Source organism: Zalophus californianus, chromosome 10 (assembly GCF_009762305.2).
Source record: "Zalophus californianus isolate mZalCal1 chromosome 10, mZalCal1.pri.v2, whole genome shotgun sequence".
Lineage (NCBI taxonomy): Eukaryota > Metazoa > Chordata > Mammalia > Carnivora > Otariidae > Zalophus > Zalophus californianus.
This window is the reverse complement of record NC_045604.1, coordinates 27,999,283-28,015,705: the sequence shown is the minus strand read 5'-3', so window position 1 is coordinate 28,015,705 and position 16,423 is coordinate 27,999,283. Positions and strand designations below refer to the sequence as shown.

General features: G+C 39.3%; 1 protein-coding gene across 7 annotated transcripts in view; it reads left to right on the top strand.

The window, feature by feature from the left end:
- The window catches only part of PPP1R12B (protein phosphatase 1 regulatory subunit 12B), a 216,497-nt gene that overhangs the window by 129,592 nt on the left and 70,482 nt on the right, over positions 1-16,423 (top strand). For all 7 annotated transcript variants that reach the window (XM_027609982.2, XM_027609978.2, XM_027609977.2 and 4 more), the window contains exons 16-18: positions 1,097-1,286; positions 1,375-1,487; positions 2,554-2,595. In XM_027609982.2, the coding sequence (XP_027465783.2) occupies positions 1,097-1,286; positions 1,375-1,487; positions 2,554-2,595 (345 nt within the window). The remainder of the gene's footprint in view (positions 1-1,096; positions 1,287-1,374; positions 1,488-2,553; positions 2,596-16,423) is intronic.

Here is a 16,423-nt window from a genome sequence, read left to right as displayed (position 1 = left end):
ATCTTTACTCTCAGAAGTGTCTCAATTGGGATGATAAATTTTCCTATCACCATAGTTAGAGGAGAAAAGAATCTCCTTGCTCCAACTCTGAATGGCTAGGTTACATAAACTAACTGAGGTTCTTTTGTTTATTTTGTTCTATCAGCTACTGTTTATTGATTACTTACTACTAGCTACTGTTCCAAGCATCTACCATACATTCTCTTGTATAATCCTCACAACCCTCTGTGAGGAAGCTATTATCCCTGCTTTACATAGGAGAAAGCTGAGGCTCAGAGAAGTTAAGTAACTTATTCAAGACCACACAGCTAGTAAGTCCTGGAGCTAGAATTTGAACCAAGTTCTGTCTGATTCCAAAGCTTACTATATTTTATTGCCACTGTCTTTATAAACAAAAAAGTATACAATCTCTACATGTATTAAGAATTTATCTGTGCATCTTCAAAAAACCAAGTTAAGGCTTATTGTCAGTCTCTTTCTCCTTGGGGAAAAATTTCAAAGTGGAAAATGGGAAGTTTTTTTAAGTTTCAATAAGCCTGGTTATGGCAGTTTGGTAGAATATTCAGAAATTGATTGCTCACATTTGGCCTCTGTTCTCAGATAACTCTGTATTGTTTCTTCATATTCCCAAGCTTTTTATTTTTCTATGTAAATCTTGCCTTTCAGTGCTCCATCTTAAAAAGGTCATCACCCTTCTTATTTTCATTCCAAAATCAAATTTTTATTAACAAGGTTAGTGCTACCTAGTGCCCTTTGGTCAATTTAGGAAAAATTTTTATTAACAAGGTTAGTGCTACCTAGTGCCCTTTGGTTTTTTATTAACAAGGTTAGTGCTACCTAGTGCCCTTTGGTCAATTTAGGAAAAATTTTCCTGGGCTGCTGTCAACCTGATGGTATTATCAGAATAGGAATCCAGAAGCTGTTTCCTTTTTGGCTAATTACCTAACTAACTTTAGTTTAGCTCAGTAGCTATTTATTGAACATCAACTATTACTAAGCCTCTTGGTATAGGAAAAGCCCATTTTTAATAAGCCTGCTATTCTTATCCTTTGGTTGGACTTGACCTCTAACATCTCACCTTGTGGATTATTTCCAGCCTGTCTATCGTCGCCTGAGGTATCCAGTTCAGCCAGACAAACCCACAACACCAGTGTCTCCTTCTGCATCAAGATCCTCTCTCTATACCAGTTCCCATCTGCTGCAGACAAGCAGATCTTCAGTCCCTGACTCTGAGAGTCCGGAGACCACCACAAACGCTGCAGTTGCAAAGGAAATGGACAAAAATGGTATGTAGAGCTTCATTTTAGGTGGCGTCCCCCCGTCGTGTACATGCCTCCGTTTCCTAAGATCACACTTCGTTTTATCTCTGGCCAGAGAGTGAAGAAGCAGATGTGGATGATCAGTCCTCTACTAGACTGTCCATCCGTGAGAGGAGGCGGCCCAAGGAACGACGACGAGGCACGGGCATCAATTTCTGGACAAAGGATGTAAGTGGATTGGTCCGTGCTAGGACATATCACATCACCCATGGCCGCCGTCCTTTCTGCTGAGTTCAAAAAAAAGAAAGGGTCCCACCTGGTCTGATGAATCTTGCAGATTATCAAGAAATATTACTGAGGAAAGAGAAGATGACCTACCTAGTGTGGGACTCCTTTGGTATATCCTTGGCCAGATGCCCAGTACCTAGAACAGTGCCAGGCACATAGTAGGCACTCAGTAAATAACTGGTGAAGATAAAAAAGACCAGAAATCTACAACAACCATATAAGCAAATATAACAAGTGAATAAGCTTGTCAAATACCAGCAATTCTCCCTAATATTCCCAGAAAGTCATGTAGTTAGTCAATAGTATTATCACATATAAGCAGAGATTCTAATGAAATATTTTAAGAGCATTACAAGAATTTCAAGGAACCTAAAATCTTAGTAATATAAGTTCATCTGACTCAATTTTACTCTTTTAGAGGAAAAAAGAAAAAAAATATATAAAACAGATTAACTATGGCTTTAAAATAAAGACAGGGGCACCAGAGCTTACTAACTGCAAGCACACATTTAGTACTTTAATTCACCCTCCTGTTCTATACCGATCTCACTCAACTTTTGTTATTGGCATTTTAAAAATTAAGTGACCAAGAATCAAGAGGTCCCTGGTTACCAATGACTCATCTGAAAACTAGATGAACCATTCAATGAGACAAGGAATGAAACAATAATAGTCATCTATTAGAAACTATTCTTTAAGATAAAAGTATCTCATATTTGTAGGACCAAATAGACTGATAACTATTGACAGAGATGGAATAAAGTCTGTCCTTTCTAAAGATACCCCTTTTCCTGCTATGGTTCATTTGACGTTTTTGATGACAGGCAGTGTTCCTGAGCTGTCTGCCTATGGCGGCTGTTAAAAGGCAGTAACAGAGCATCACTTGGCAGTCAGTTCTCACTGCCTGTGTTTGAAATGCCAAGATGCATAATTGATGGGAGCTGACCTTGTTGCTTTCAAGGATGTCTGTGACTATGATCCTCTTGTTTTTCTTCTTCCTTTTCAGGAAGATGAAACTGACGTCTCTGAAGAGGTAAAAGCAGCACTGGTAAGTGGCAAGCCAGTGAGGTATGTCCCTTTTGGTTCAGCCTTTCTCGTGTGCATACAATTTCAATAGAAGAGAGCAGGCCCTATGCAGATTTGAGTTGAGGGAGAGTTTGGAGATAGACATTGCTCTGAGAGATGTGGCAGGTGTTAGTTGGTGGTACATTGTCTTCAGATGCTCTTGAGCAAGTTTCCTGCACTTCTCTATGCCTTCTGCTGATCCCTAACACAGTTCTAGGATCTGTCTATCTGCTTTTTCTCTCTTGTGAGTACATTATTGGATTGTAGAAAGTACTTTGAAATCTTTGGAAGAAAAGTGAAGAGTGATACTATTTCTTTTATGGATCTATACTTATATAGAGAAAGGAACATAAATGTGAAGAATGTAAACATCACACAATCCAAAAGTCACATATTTGACTTTGAAATAAGGTTAAACCCTTGACTATTATACAACTCAGGCCTGGCATCAACTTTTCTCTGCAGTGGATGACCTGGGCCCAGCTTTCCCGACACTCCCAAGTTCCTGAAAGCCACTCAAACATGACAGAAAGTTAGTGGTTTCCTTATCAGTACTATTTTTCAGGAAGGAAGGAATTTGGTTTTGACTACATGAATTGAGACTACATGTACATCTTTACTGGAAATTATGTAAAAAAGATGGACTTTTTGTATCCTGCAGTTAGTTGAAAGTAGGTTTTCAGAATATATTTGAGAGGCGCCTGGGTGGCTCAGTTGGTTAAGCCTCCGACTCTTTTTTTTTTTTTTTTTTAAGAGATAGGGGCGGGGCACAACGCAAGGGAGAGAGAATCTTAAGTGGGCTTCACACCCCGTGTGGCGCCTCTTAAAAAAAAAAAAAGAAAGAAAGAATGTATCTGATAAACCATACCGAAAATCAACAACTAACTTGTTCTTAGCAGAGGAAATAGAAATACTCTATTATGTCATTGACCTGCCTGTATTTTAGTCAAGATCCAAAGCAATCAGTAGGGCCTTCCAAAAAGCAATGCCAAGATGACTAGTGGTGACAGAGGTGAGAACTGCCTATCGTTGGTTGAAGCTAGGTGACTTCACAAAGATGAGCCATGTCAAGTGGAAATACCACAAAGAGGTTCATGCACATGCATAAATAACAGCAACTCTTCAGTTCTTCAATGGGCTGGGAAAGGCTTTTGGAGACATAAAGAGTGGATGTAGGAAGGTTGCTTTGGGGAATTATAAGGTACCTAAAGAGAGAATCTGAATAATAGTTACAGAGCACTGAAATGGACTACAATCCCTAGAGAGTTATAGAGGCCATTAAATCCGTAAAGGGAATGACAACAAGGTTGGCTTTGTCGTGACAGGATCTCTTTTGTCAGTGAAAATCTGTGTCTCCACCTTTCCAAACCACTTGCCATGGGAAAATCCTAACATAGGGCACCAGGTAAGGAAAGCTAAGATGTTCCTTGATGCAGTGCGTCCCAGAGAATTTCATCTTAGGACTTGAATGAAATCAAATGAAAATTACAGAAAAGATTTTCTGATTCTTTTCTGGTGAGGAAGCAGAGACTATTGAGGTTTGATGAGAAAGTCATTTGTCAGACTGAAAAACATTTCACTCATCCAATTGCTTGAGGCATCTGTTAGTGTCTACCATGTGTCAAGCAGACTCCAACGTGAATCTTAATAGAAGAATCAACAGTCTGTTATCTCTAGAAAGTAGTTTAACTGAAGAGGGAAAACAAAAAGCCAAAAACACTTACCTGTTTTTCTCCCAAGTACTCTCTTCTAACACTAGCAGGCATGATGCCGTTATCATCATATGGACCTGCGGAGCAACATGCCTGGCAATGTAAGCTGCAGTTCTACTTCAAGACAATCACTGATCTCTTAGGACCAATCTTTCTCCCCCACCTCCATGTCCTTCCATCAGGCAGCAGAATTGATCCAGCCAGAGGAGGGGGCATGAATTGGCACTGTTAGCTAATGAGCATGGATACTGCTGAGAAGCCAGGGCAGTTCTTTCTTTTCTTGGTTTTTGGTTCAGTAAGACTATATATGCTATTGAGGTCATGACAGTTCCCTTCTCTTTCTTAGCCTGTTCTTAAAGAGTAGTGGTGGTATTTTTAAAGTTAACTCTTCCCAAGACTCTGGCATATATATTTTTTTGAGATAAAATTTACAATCCAATAAACCGCACAGATCTTAAGTATACTCTCTGATGAGTTTTGACAACTGTATACACCAGTGTAAACACCACTCAAAATATAAAATTTTTCCGTCACCTTGAAAAGTTCCCTCATGCCCCATTCCCTGTCCCAAGAGACAACCACTCTTCTGATTTCTGTCACTATGGATTAATATTGCCTATTCTTGAACTTCATATATATGAAGCATACAGTCATATTTCATTTTAAGAGTAGAAAGGAAACTTCAGTGGTTATTATTCCTATCTTATGTTCCAGTTAAGGTTAGAATTAAAATGACTCCAAATAAGTACAGATTTTGTTTCCTCCTCTTAAAAGATTTCAAAAGAAGATTCTTTAACCTCTCGCCCTTGTATCAGTAACAGCATGGTTAAGAAGATCTCTCTATTGTTTAACTTAAATCTCTATTGGTATCACTGAAATCCATTTCTTCTTTTTGTGCACCTGTGCTAGAAAAATGTTATCAGCATTTTTTTTAAAGATTTTGTCTATTTATTTGACAGAGAGAGACACAGCGAGAGAGGGAACACAAGCAGGGGGAGCAGGAGAGGGAGAGGCAGGCCTCCCATGGAGCGGGGAGCCCGATGCGGGGCTCAATCCCAGGACTCTGGGATCACGACCTGAGTCGAAGGCAGACGCTTAATGACTGAGCCACCCAGGCGCCCCTGTTATCAGCATTTATATACAGATATGATTTATTGCCAGGAAAGGCCCTGATGTTTGTTTTCAATTATGTGATAGGAGAAAGACCAGTTGTGCATTTCTATGGTGGTGACACCAAGGAATGATACTTAGAAGGCTGGGGACTTTGCTTAAGCCCAACATACTACATGATTTTAGTCAGAACCCATTTCCATTGGTAAATCCATGAACAGGTGAGACTGGCAATGAATATATAATTTGATGTCTTAGCACCTCCTTGACAGGTGCATTCAAAGCACATCTGTTAATTATCCACATTAGGTATGTAATAGATATTTTCCAGAAGTCTTAATATATCTTTTATCTTGCTAAGTGAAAGAGAAACTGTATCTAGATCTTAATGTGAGGAAGAAAGGTATTCCAGTCATACCTGAAAAACTTTTATATTCAGGAGCATGTTTGTTTTCTTTACTAGTGGTAATTACTAGAGGTAATTTCTTTACAGTGTTTGTTCTGGAAGGCACAGTCATAGGCACACTGCAGAAAGTGATGGCCATTTGGTTTCTTTCCATCTTTTTTTTACCTACATCTTTGGCCTGCCTACATCTTTGGCCTGCCTCTTTTTTTACATTGATTTTATCTACTGCGTTTTTGCTGTTTTCCCCATTTACGCCTCTGGAACAGACTGTTTCCCTAGCCAATTCTGTTGTATAATTAAGTTTATCACTAGAGGGCACAAGTGGTCAACAGAAAAGATGCTGGTAGTGCCCTAAAGAATTTGAACAGAAGACAGATTCTTTAGTTTTAAAGGAATTGTTAAAGAACTCAGTTAAGTGTAATGAAGTTACTTGCCTCCCAACTTTTGGGAAGTTAGAGATAACTTGGGTTAGGGACTTCAATTTACAGTTAAGAAAACTGAGGCCCAAAGAAGTTAAGAAGTATTCAGGGATACGAAAGCTCTGCTAGTTGATCACCCTGTGCCCGCATCGGGGGACCTTTTTATTTGACTTTAGTGAAACAGACCTGAAATCAGGGCTTATATCCTCTGCATTCCCTATTTATCCATTTGGTTTTTTACTCAACAGATTTTATGTTCAAATTGACTTGCTAGTAGCATCTCAGTTCCTTAAGTGTAGGAATGTCTTCTTGAAGGACAACTGAAAAGCCTACTCTGAGTATCAAGATTCAGTCAGTGGGTAGAATATCAGCATTCTTCTGTTGTCCTTGACATAGGTAGGTACTTATGTCTTTCAGGAAGTAAGAATTTCCATACAAAATGCTTCCCTCCCATCCCCACCCTCCCTCCATCCCTGTTGCTTTTAGGCAAATCGGGTAGCACTCAGTCTGAACAAAATCACCAAAACTTCACTCTCAAATTTAGCAATGTCATTTTCCCAGTCCAGAATGGAACCAGTAGATCTGAATTGCTAATCACCCCTCAAAATGCATTGGTAAAGGAGATATTGTTAAGGAATTACTAATTCACGGGCATTAAGGTATCTGTCTTAGATAAATGGTGGCCTGCTAGTGGAGAGATGTGTTAGTAAAGTGCTCCAAAAGAAGTAAGCCATTAAACGTAATATTTTCAAATTATATAAAAGAGAATCATACAGAGACTTGCTGGCAAAGCTTGGTTTTGAACTAAGCTTTAATAGAAAATAAAACTTGCCTTGGGAGCCACTTGGCCCCAGAAACGTCTATACTACCTAAAGTCACTAAACGCATTTCCCATTTTGTCCTGCCTTCTCCTTTATAACCTTCTTCTCATTTATTCACTGAACAACTACTTTTAAGTAACCTACTATAATCAGGCAATTTTTTAGATACTGGAGATGCAACAATGAATAAAAAGCCCTGCTTTTATGGAATTTACATTCTAGTGGAGGAGATGGACAATAAATAAAATAAATGTGTGAAGGAAATAGTTTGTGAAAAGGTGATGTGTTTTTGGAAAGCCCATGTAGAGTGGGATAGGAAGGAATCAGAAATGCCTGAGTGGGATAGGAAGTTGACATTAGAATTATAAGTAGGGTGGTCAGGATAGACCTTGCTAAGAAAGCATCATCTGAGCCTTGACTTAAAGGAAGTAAGATGGGGAGCTATGTGGACACATGGGAGCAGAGAGTTTAGGCAAGGGGAACAGCACCTGCAAAGCTTCTGAGGCAGAAGTGTGCCTGACGTGCTTGAGGACAGGCGAAAAGACCAATGTGATAGAGCCGAATGAGCAAAAGGGCCCCATGGCATGGACTGCTAAGTCATCTGAAGGGCTCTGGCTTTTGATCTGAATGAGTGGGTAGCCGTTGTAGAGTTTTGAGCAGAAGAGTGACATGATTATACTTATATTTTAAGGAGTTACTCTGCCGCTATTTTGAGGATATACTCTAACAGGATTTGGGTGGAAGCAGGGACGTCAGTTAGGAAGCTGCTTATAATTAACCAGGGAAAAACTGATAGTGGTTTGGATCAGAGTGATCATGGGTAGTAAAGATACTGAGAAGTTTTTAGATTCAGGATATAGTTTGAAATTGGAACCAATAAATTTTGCTGCTGGATTGAATATAGGGTGAAAAATAGTCCGGGGCGGGGGGGGGGGGGGGGGGGGGGGGGGGGGGGGGGTTGACACTGAAGCTTTTAACTAAGGCAACTGAAAGTATGGAGTTTTCATTAACTGAGATATAGAAGACTGTGGAAGGAATGAATTTAGTGGGGGACAAGCAGGCATGTAGTTTTGGTTTTAGGAGTATTAAATTTAATATGTCTGATTGATAATCCACCTGGAAATGTCAAGAGAAGACTTAGCAGTAGGAGTCTGGAGTTCAACTGAATGGTCCAGACTGGACATATGAACTTGAATGTCAGCAAATGTATAGATTGTATTTAAAACCATGAGATTGAATGAGGTCACCAAGAGAATGAAAGTAGACAGAGAAGAAGTCCAAAGATAGAGCCCTGGGGCACTCCAAAATTCAAAGTGAAAAGGGGAAGAACCACAAAGGAAACTGATGAATCCTAGCACTTAGCTCTGAGAATATGGATATGACTGTTTTTGGTTTCAGAAGAATTCTATTGATGAACTGTATTTGCATGATCTTTTAAGTTGACTAAGCTTTTGGTCCCCTTTGCTTTGCCTAATCTCCCTTGGCTTTATTACATCTTTGAATAACTAGCACTTCCATCCCACTTAAGAATAAGAAGCTTTCTTTGAAAACCTTATTTCTGAGGGCTATCGTACACTAAACTCTGAGTTAGCTCTGGATGGCTAGAATGGCAATTATAGACTGAATTTTAGAACTGAAAGAGACTTAAACTTCTAGTTAACTAGTTAAACTTCCTATTTTAAAGATAACAACTGCAGCCCAGAGAGATTAAGTAACTTGCCAGGATCACATAGCTGAGTTCCTAGTCCATGGCTATTGTACTGCCTTCAGGTGAATATATCTATCATGTATTGCATAGTAGTTAAGAGTGCAGACCCGGGAGCTAGATGGACTTCCTGGGCCACTTAGCTATTTTGGATAAGTTGAAACTGATGAGCTTCAGTTTCCTCATCTGTACAGTAGGGATAATCATAGTAGCTACCTCTTAAAGTTGTAAAGTGAAAATAAAGAAATACATTTAAATAGTTAGAGATAATTGAGATTCATTCATGCTGTCCTCCAAACTGTAGGTTCCTAAATCTGCATGAGTGTAAGGCTTTTGGAATACTTTCGTTGACCTTAGAATCATGTGATCTTGAAGTTATTTATTAATTTATCCGTAAAGAATGGATTCTTTGGAGAGTCAGAGAAGTAGCCCAGGCTCCTCTCTAACTCCAGTATATGTCTGTGTTCTGAAAATGTACCTGATGAATTTTGAAAAATAAGTTTTAAAGGGGGTTGCTGAAGCAGGAGAAACGAGTAATGAATAGAAAGGGAAGAAACAAGAACTCAATGTTTCCAATTTTGCTGGGAACTCTTTGAGTACCTGGTCAAATCAAGTCCCTGCAGATTTCTCTGTCAATCAAGCAGACTTTCATTTCTATGCCTCAGTTACCCCTCCCATTTATCTTTCTCTGCCAGTGTTTCCAATAGTTCCTACTTTTATAGATCTTTAATCTCCCCCACACTCCACCCCCAACACACACACACACACACACACACTCTTTCTTTGAGTAAATAATAGCGCCTTTGCCTATTTGCTCTGATTTTTTCACAGCTTTGCTTCTGGCTATTGGCTGGATCTTTTCCTCTCTCTCAAGCAGTATTTTTTCATCTTGTTACTTAATCTTGTGAAGTCCCTTAATCTGCTGGAGGGCATCCAGCGATTTTCTGTCTGCTCTCCGCCACTGGGCAGTATTCCTTGCCATTCTGGGCAGTGATGATCCCAACATGCCATCTGAGTGCCTGTGCCATTCTCCTTTTAGGTAAAATCCTAGGACTGTTTTGCTTTCTCCTCTCTCTGGGGCTTGATTCCCTAATATGGTAAGGTATGTCCCAGACAAGACCGCACTGTTGAGATAGAACAACAGTTTGACTAAGTTTAAAGATGCCGTAGGTGAGCTGTCAGAGCTATCAGGTTTAATTATTTATGTAGTAAAGTAATATTTTTCACAGTATACCATATAACAACCACAACCTTGTGTTTTGGGTTTTTTTTTAAGTAAGCCTCTCTTCCTTTCAATCAAGTGAAAGGCTAAGAAAATATAGATTTTCCTCCCTCAGCCTCTTTATCTTTAGCCAGATAAGGGAAAAAAAAAAAAGATGACAAGAATGGGGTAGTTTGTCCCCAAATTGAGAGGGTTTTGAGAAGTCTGAGAAATTTGGTTATATAAAAATGCTTATAAGGATATTAAAAATAAAGATAGATTTAATAAGTGATGGCTGTTATAAACAGTCTTGTCATAGCTAGCCTATGGGAGTTGGCAAGCATTCACATGAAGAAAAGCAAGCTATCCCAGATTTGTACAGTTGATGACAATAGGCAGTCCCAAGGAAGGAGATGGAGATTGAGACATGGCAGCCAACCAACTCTGTGTGTGGGAAGCTGCCTTCTATCCAGTGTACACTAAAGAATCTTCTCTAGTGGTTGACTCCATATTAGCCGGGAAGGATCTTTCCTTTCACTATACATTTGTTCTTGCTTTGCAACTGTAGTTTCTTAAAATACTGCAGATGCTATGATTTTCTATATATGGGTCATACTGTGCCTTGCTTTAGCTCAAGCTATATAAATCAACAAAGTTTCTTTTGGCATCTTCCTTTTAAGGACTCTATTAATTTTAGGTCGTGCTGTTGCCAAGGAAATCTCAGTAATCAAAGCTCACATGTATTCCTTTGAGACCCTGTAATTTTTGGACCCACTGTCCCATTACATCAGTGAATTCTGCTGTAGTCAGAAATCTTTTTCAAGACAGAATAAATTGCCCTTCAAGGTATCTGTTTAGGCTTTGCTCAGACTTCTTATCCAAAGATGTGGAAAGTTTATCAACTAGTAAGGATAGTACAGTTAACCCCTTGACCTTTTACTTTCTTCCAGTTTCTTCTGCCTCGGATTGCCTTCAAGGTATTAGTTTGTGTTAGTAACCTGTGACCTTCTGTCTCTTTGTTGAGCTTGAAACTCTGCTGGAACTTTTTTTATGATTATAAAGGTAACATAGATCTTTATAGAAAATATATGAAGTATAGAAAAGTGTAAAGCAGTGGTTCTTAAAAGCAGTGGGAGCATTTCTAGAGGTTACAAACATTCATAGAGGTATTTTTTAAGGGTCACAGTGATGGGGGATGTTCTACATGCATTTAGTGGACAGGGGCCAGAGATGCTAGCTGTCCTAGTATGTCCCATATAAAGCTTGCTTGACTTTTGACTATCTTCCTGGACAGTCATAGGTGAAAACTTATGCTCTGTTATCTGAGTCTAAAAGCAAACTTAATTTTATGTATAAACTCACATTTTATGGCAGAGGGAATATAAAAATTCAACCACCATGTAAACTGAGGAAAAACTGTAGTTTTAGTTTTATCATTCCTGATAGCACTCCCACTTGCGTAAGTGGCATTGTTATAAAACACATTCTACAGATCTGCCTCCGACTTCGATCTTCATGGTGATCTATAATGGGTCCAGGCCTCTGATTATTTCATTATACCTTCTAGTATTATTGGCCCAAGAGTTTATACTTTGAAATACATATTTCGTTATAAATTTCTTTTGTTTTTCTTCATAGTTTTTAAATAGTTTAAGCTACGTTTTATATCTATGAGTTTTATTTCAGGATAGTAAAGATTGGGGGAGTTGCTGTTAGAAAATATTTGTTATAAAAGGGGATTCTTTGTATTATAAAGAACAAGAAAATATTGTCCAAAGTTATACCACTCAGAGGAAATTACTGTTTAACATTCTGATGAATTTTCTGCTGGTATTTTCCCTAAGTTTTTTTTTTTTTTTTTAAACATATTCAAGACTGACTAATGACATTTTTAAGAAAAGGATCATTTCCAACCTGAGCATTCCTGGGACCCCATCATTACCATGATGACAATCTCATAACATTGTCTTCAAAGCAGTTGGGTCCAACTCTTTTATCAAAATATTCAGTCCTGTGATGGCTTTGATTACAGAGAGCCTCCAGGAATAATTCTCTTTCAGTTGGAATCTAAGGGTTACCGTAGTTATGAAAGTATTCATTTCTTCCGTTGATAGCATGGCTAGAGAGCTTTAACCATGGCTTAGGCTTAGCTAATGTCAGAGTTCTAGCCCCATTATTGAGGTAAAAAGCTTAGGGTGGGATTTGCGTCTCTTTTTCAGCAAAGGGAGTGTTTATAGATTTGCCCCAGCAGGAATGTTGCCCTCAAGGCACTAACAAATATCGCCTCTGAAGGTCTTATTCATTTAGGACCTAAAATGTAGGATAGTTGGGGTGAAATGTAAAGATAAATGGTTACAATCTACCAGTCTTAACTTTGTGTATACCATCTCAGTTTTCGATGAAACAAGTTTAAGAATCAGCAGCCATTTAGTTGACATGAATTTCTTTCATAGAAAACCCATAGTTTTATATCCAAATATGATTTTTCAAGATAATGTTCACACAGGTGTGCTTTACCAGTGAAACTAATATGTGTCATATACACCTCAATTTAAAAAACATTGACAAGGGCGCCTGGGTGGCTCAGTTGGTTGAGCAACTGCCTTCGGCTCAGGTCATGATCCTGGAGTCCCTGGATCGAGTCCCGCGTCGGGCTCCTTGCTCAGCAGGGAGTCTGCTTCTCCCTCTGACCCTCTTCCCTCTCGTGCTCTCTCTCTCTCATTCTCTCTCTCTCAAATAAATAAATAAATAAATAAATATAAAATAAAATAAAAAACATTGACAAGTTAATAGCTCAGACTAAAACTTACTTAGCTCTTGGGGGACTTTCAAAAGTGATATACCAAATTAGTGAGTCATGGGGCTGTCTATGGTTGCTGAATGCTTAGTATCTCATTTCTCCAAGTGTCTAGTATAGCTGCTTGCTGGATCTTGTGGAGGGTCAACACTGCCTTTCCTGAGGTCCACAGGGAGGGCAGATGTCTCTGCCTGTTCTCCAGTAGTGTGGGCCGGTGGGGTGGGGTGGGGCGGGGAGGACAATGGCGGCAGGGCCAGCCTAATTTTCATCTTTGTACATTACACTCTCTAGGTCAGGGCTTAGCAAAGCTTTTATATAAAGGACCTGTTGTAAATATTTTCTACTTTGTGGTCCATGTAATCTGTTGCCACTACTCAACTCCTCTATTATAGTGGGAAAGTAATCATAGACAATATGTCAATACATGCAGTGTCTGTGTTCCAATAAAACTTTACTTATAAAAACAAGTTGGTGGGTTGGAGTTGGCTTACGGCCCAGGCCACAGTTTGCCAGCCTCTGGTCTTGGTTACAGACTCAGAAATGTTTGCTGATGTAAACATGGTTCCAAATGTCAGTTTGTTCTCATCTAAGCGGTTTTCTGGTAATTCAGCATTTTTCCAATTCCTCTGATTCTTTAGTATCATTGACACTTTGTGGGGCAGGGGAAGTCATTTGGAGTGATACATGTCATTTGCCCTCACTTGGAAAAGCATCAGTTCTGGTCATGCTGCAGAAAACAAGCTATAAAGATTCCTGAGTGAAGGAGTAAGGGAGGGAGAATTTCTTCCATGTCATTTTAAATGTAGTTTCTCTGTTCTGTCTTAGTTCATTACCTTTTATCTTTCTTAAACATGCTTTTATCTTTTTAATGAAGTATAGTTGGACACAATGTTACATTACTTTCAGGTATACAACATAGTGATTCAACAGTCTGTAGGTTATGCTACCCTTACTATAGTGTAGCTACCGTCTGGTCGTTCATTACCTTTCGAGGAGAAAGTCTGAAATGGTTGATTCTCCTAATTAATGTCCCTATCTGCTTTTTTCATCTGATCCTATCCCTTCTTCCCTCCCAAAGACCTGACTTTGAGGTTAGCTAAAATTACGGTTTGGGGATATATAATCACTTGACACTTGAGAAATTCTGCTTTTTGAGGCTATGGCCATAAATAAGTTCGCCTTTAAGGCTCACAGATTCTTGGAAGGGTACCTGTCATTCACTTTAATTGCTGGTTGTCATTTGAATTCCTTAGTCAGGAGTAGGTTATGGAGTATATTAGTTTTTTTGCCTTGTTAACTTTCAGTTTGCAGAATATATACAGGAAGAATTTGGGGGAGATTTATAGAGGGGGGGTGACAGAAATCTTTAAAGCTTTGACCTAGGGGCGCCTGGGTGACTCAGTCATTAAGCGTCTGCCTTCGGCTCAGGTCATGATCCCAGGGTCCTGGGATCGAGCCCTGCATTGGTCATCGGGCTCCCTGCTCTGCAGGAAGCCTGCTTCTCCCTCTCCCACTCCCCCTGCTTGTGTTCCCTCTCTAGCGGTCTCTCTCTCTCTCTGTGTCAAATAAATAATAAAATCTTTTAAAAATAAATAAATAAAGCTTTGACCTTGGGCTTACTTGAAATGATCATTAAGAGGAGTGGATTTTTGGAAAGAGAAACTAAAATTCTGGTTTTTGAACAGCTTTAAGGAAAAAAGTGATGAGAGCTGACAGTGGTATGTCACAGTAAAGACTCATATCACATATCGGAATCAATGATGTGTTGTCACAATTAATTTTGTGCCAGGTAAACAAAACCAGATTCTTTCTATAGAACAAAGGTTTGCCTAATGTATGACATGTTGTCTAAGGAGTCTCTCCAGTCACTGGTGACCTCTGGTTCTCGAATGAAATGAACAAATGAAATATTGTTTGGACAACTTATAAATCATTTCTGGGGTGTTCGACTTAGAGCTAAGGGCAAGTTTGGTTACTGCTATCTGGCAAGCTGAGCCATTTTCAATAATTATGTAATAGGTGAAGCTTCTGTAGTAGTCTTCCTCAAACTTGTCAATAAGAATCACTGGGGTCATTTGTTTATAAAACAGAACTTCAGGCATCTCCCAGTTGAGATTCTGAATTAGGAAAGGATGTCGTGGTGGAGGCTGGAAAGCCTGGGAATCTGTATTATAATAGAAGTCTCCTAGGTGATTCTTTTTTTTTTTAAAGATTTTATTTATTTATTTGAGAGAGAAGAATGAGAGATAGAGAGCACAAGAGGGAGGAGGGTCAGAGGGAGAAGCAGACTCCCCGCTGAGCAGGGAGCCCGATGTGGGACTCGATCCCAGGACTCCAGGATCATGACCTGAGCCGAAGGCAGTCACTTAACCAACTGAGCCACCGAGGCGCCCCTCCTAGGTGATTCTTAACAGGCAGATTTGACAAACACTGTTCCTACAGGTATAATATTTAGTGATTGCTAATATCCCAGGTCGGTCATTATTAAAAAGTAGGATTAACTATAGCACACTGAGGGGACTTAGAGCCAATCTCTACTCCTTCCTCTACTCCAAAAATGCCCATTTAACCCATAGAGAATCAAAATCTTAAAGGCCCCCTAGGACAGTTCGGTCCCATTCAGGAAGTCTTTGGCTCACATAGCAGCATGCATTTATTCAATTAAGAAATAGTTATTGGTTACCTAGTATGTGTCAAGTATTATGCATTAAGGATACAGAGATGTGTAAGGTAGACAATGTTCCTGCCCCTCATAATACCACATTTTAATGGGGCAGGTGGTATTCCTAACAGACATATAAGTTGAGATATCACATAGGCAGTTGCACATAGGAATCTGGTGTTTGTGGGAGTTATTAGACCTGGAGATAAAGGTATTTGGGAGTCATTGCCTTAGAGACGATACTCAGAGATGGTGAACTGGGAGAGATCTCTCAGGAAAAGGTTGTAAAGAAAACAGGAGTCCATGACCACGCCCTAGATTACTCCAGGGCCGGCTCTAGACGGAAACAGGAATATTTCTTCCTTTGGAACAGGAGAACATATATATAAGTTGGTGGATCTCATATGGGGAAAATGAAGTAGTTCTGATCTGACTTTCTACTACACACAACACACACCACACCACACACACACACACACACACACACACACACACACAGTTTTTTTTTTATACCTAAAGAGCAATTAGAGTCTATTAGTGTCCAAATGAAAGATAATGAATGAGATTTCTAAGCTAAGTATGGTTTGAATGGGAGAAACTTAAGAAATATGAAAACTCAACAGGATTTGATATTTTACTGGATGTGGACAGTAAACATAAAGAAGAGTCTAGAGTGGTTGAGAAGATACATGGATTGGTAGAAACAGTATTGGCTTTGGAGCCAGAAAACCTAGGTCCAAAGCTAGTTCCATCTCTTACTAGCTGTATGGTCTTGGAAAAGTAATTTAACCTCTCTGATCTGAAAGTGCTTTAATTGACTGTAAAAATGAGATTGTTATTCCTATCTTGTAGGCTTGATGTAAGGACAGCAATAATAATGTATTTCACTTTAAATAGTGCCTAGCTTTAGCAAGTTTTTAATTAACAAAAGCTGCTAGTATAATAATACTTCATCAGTCTTTTTCCCCCATATCTTTG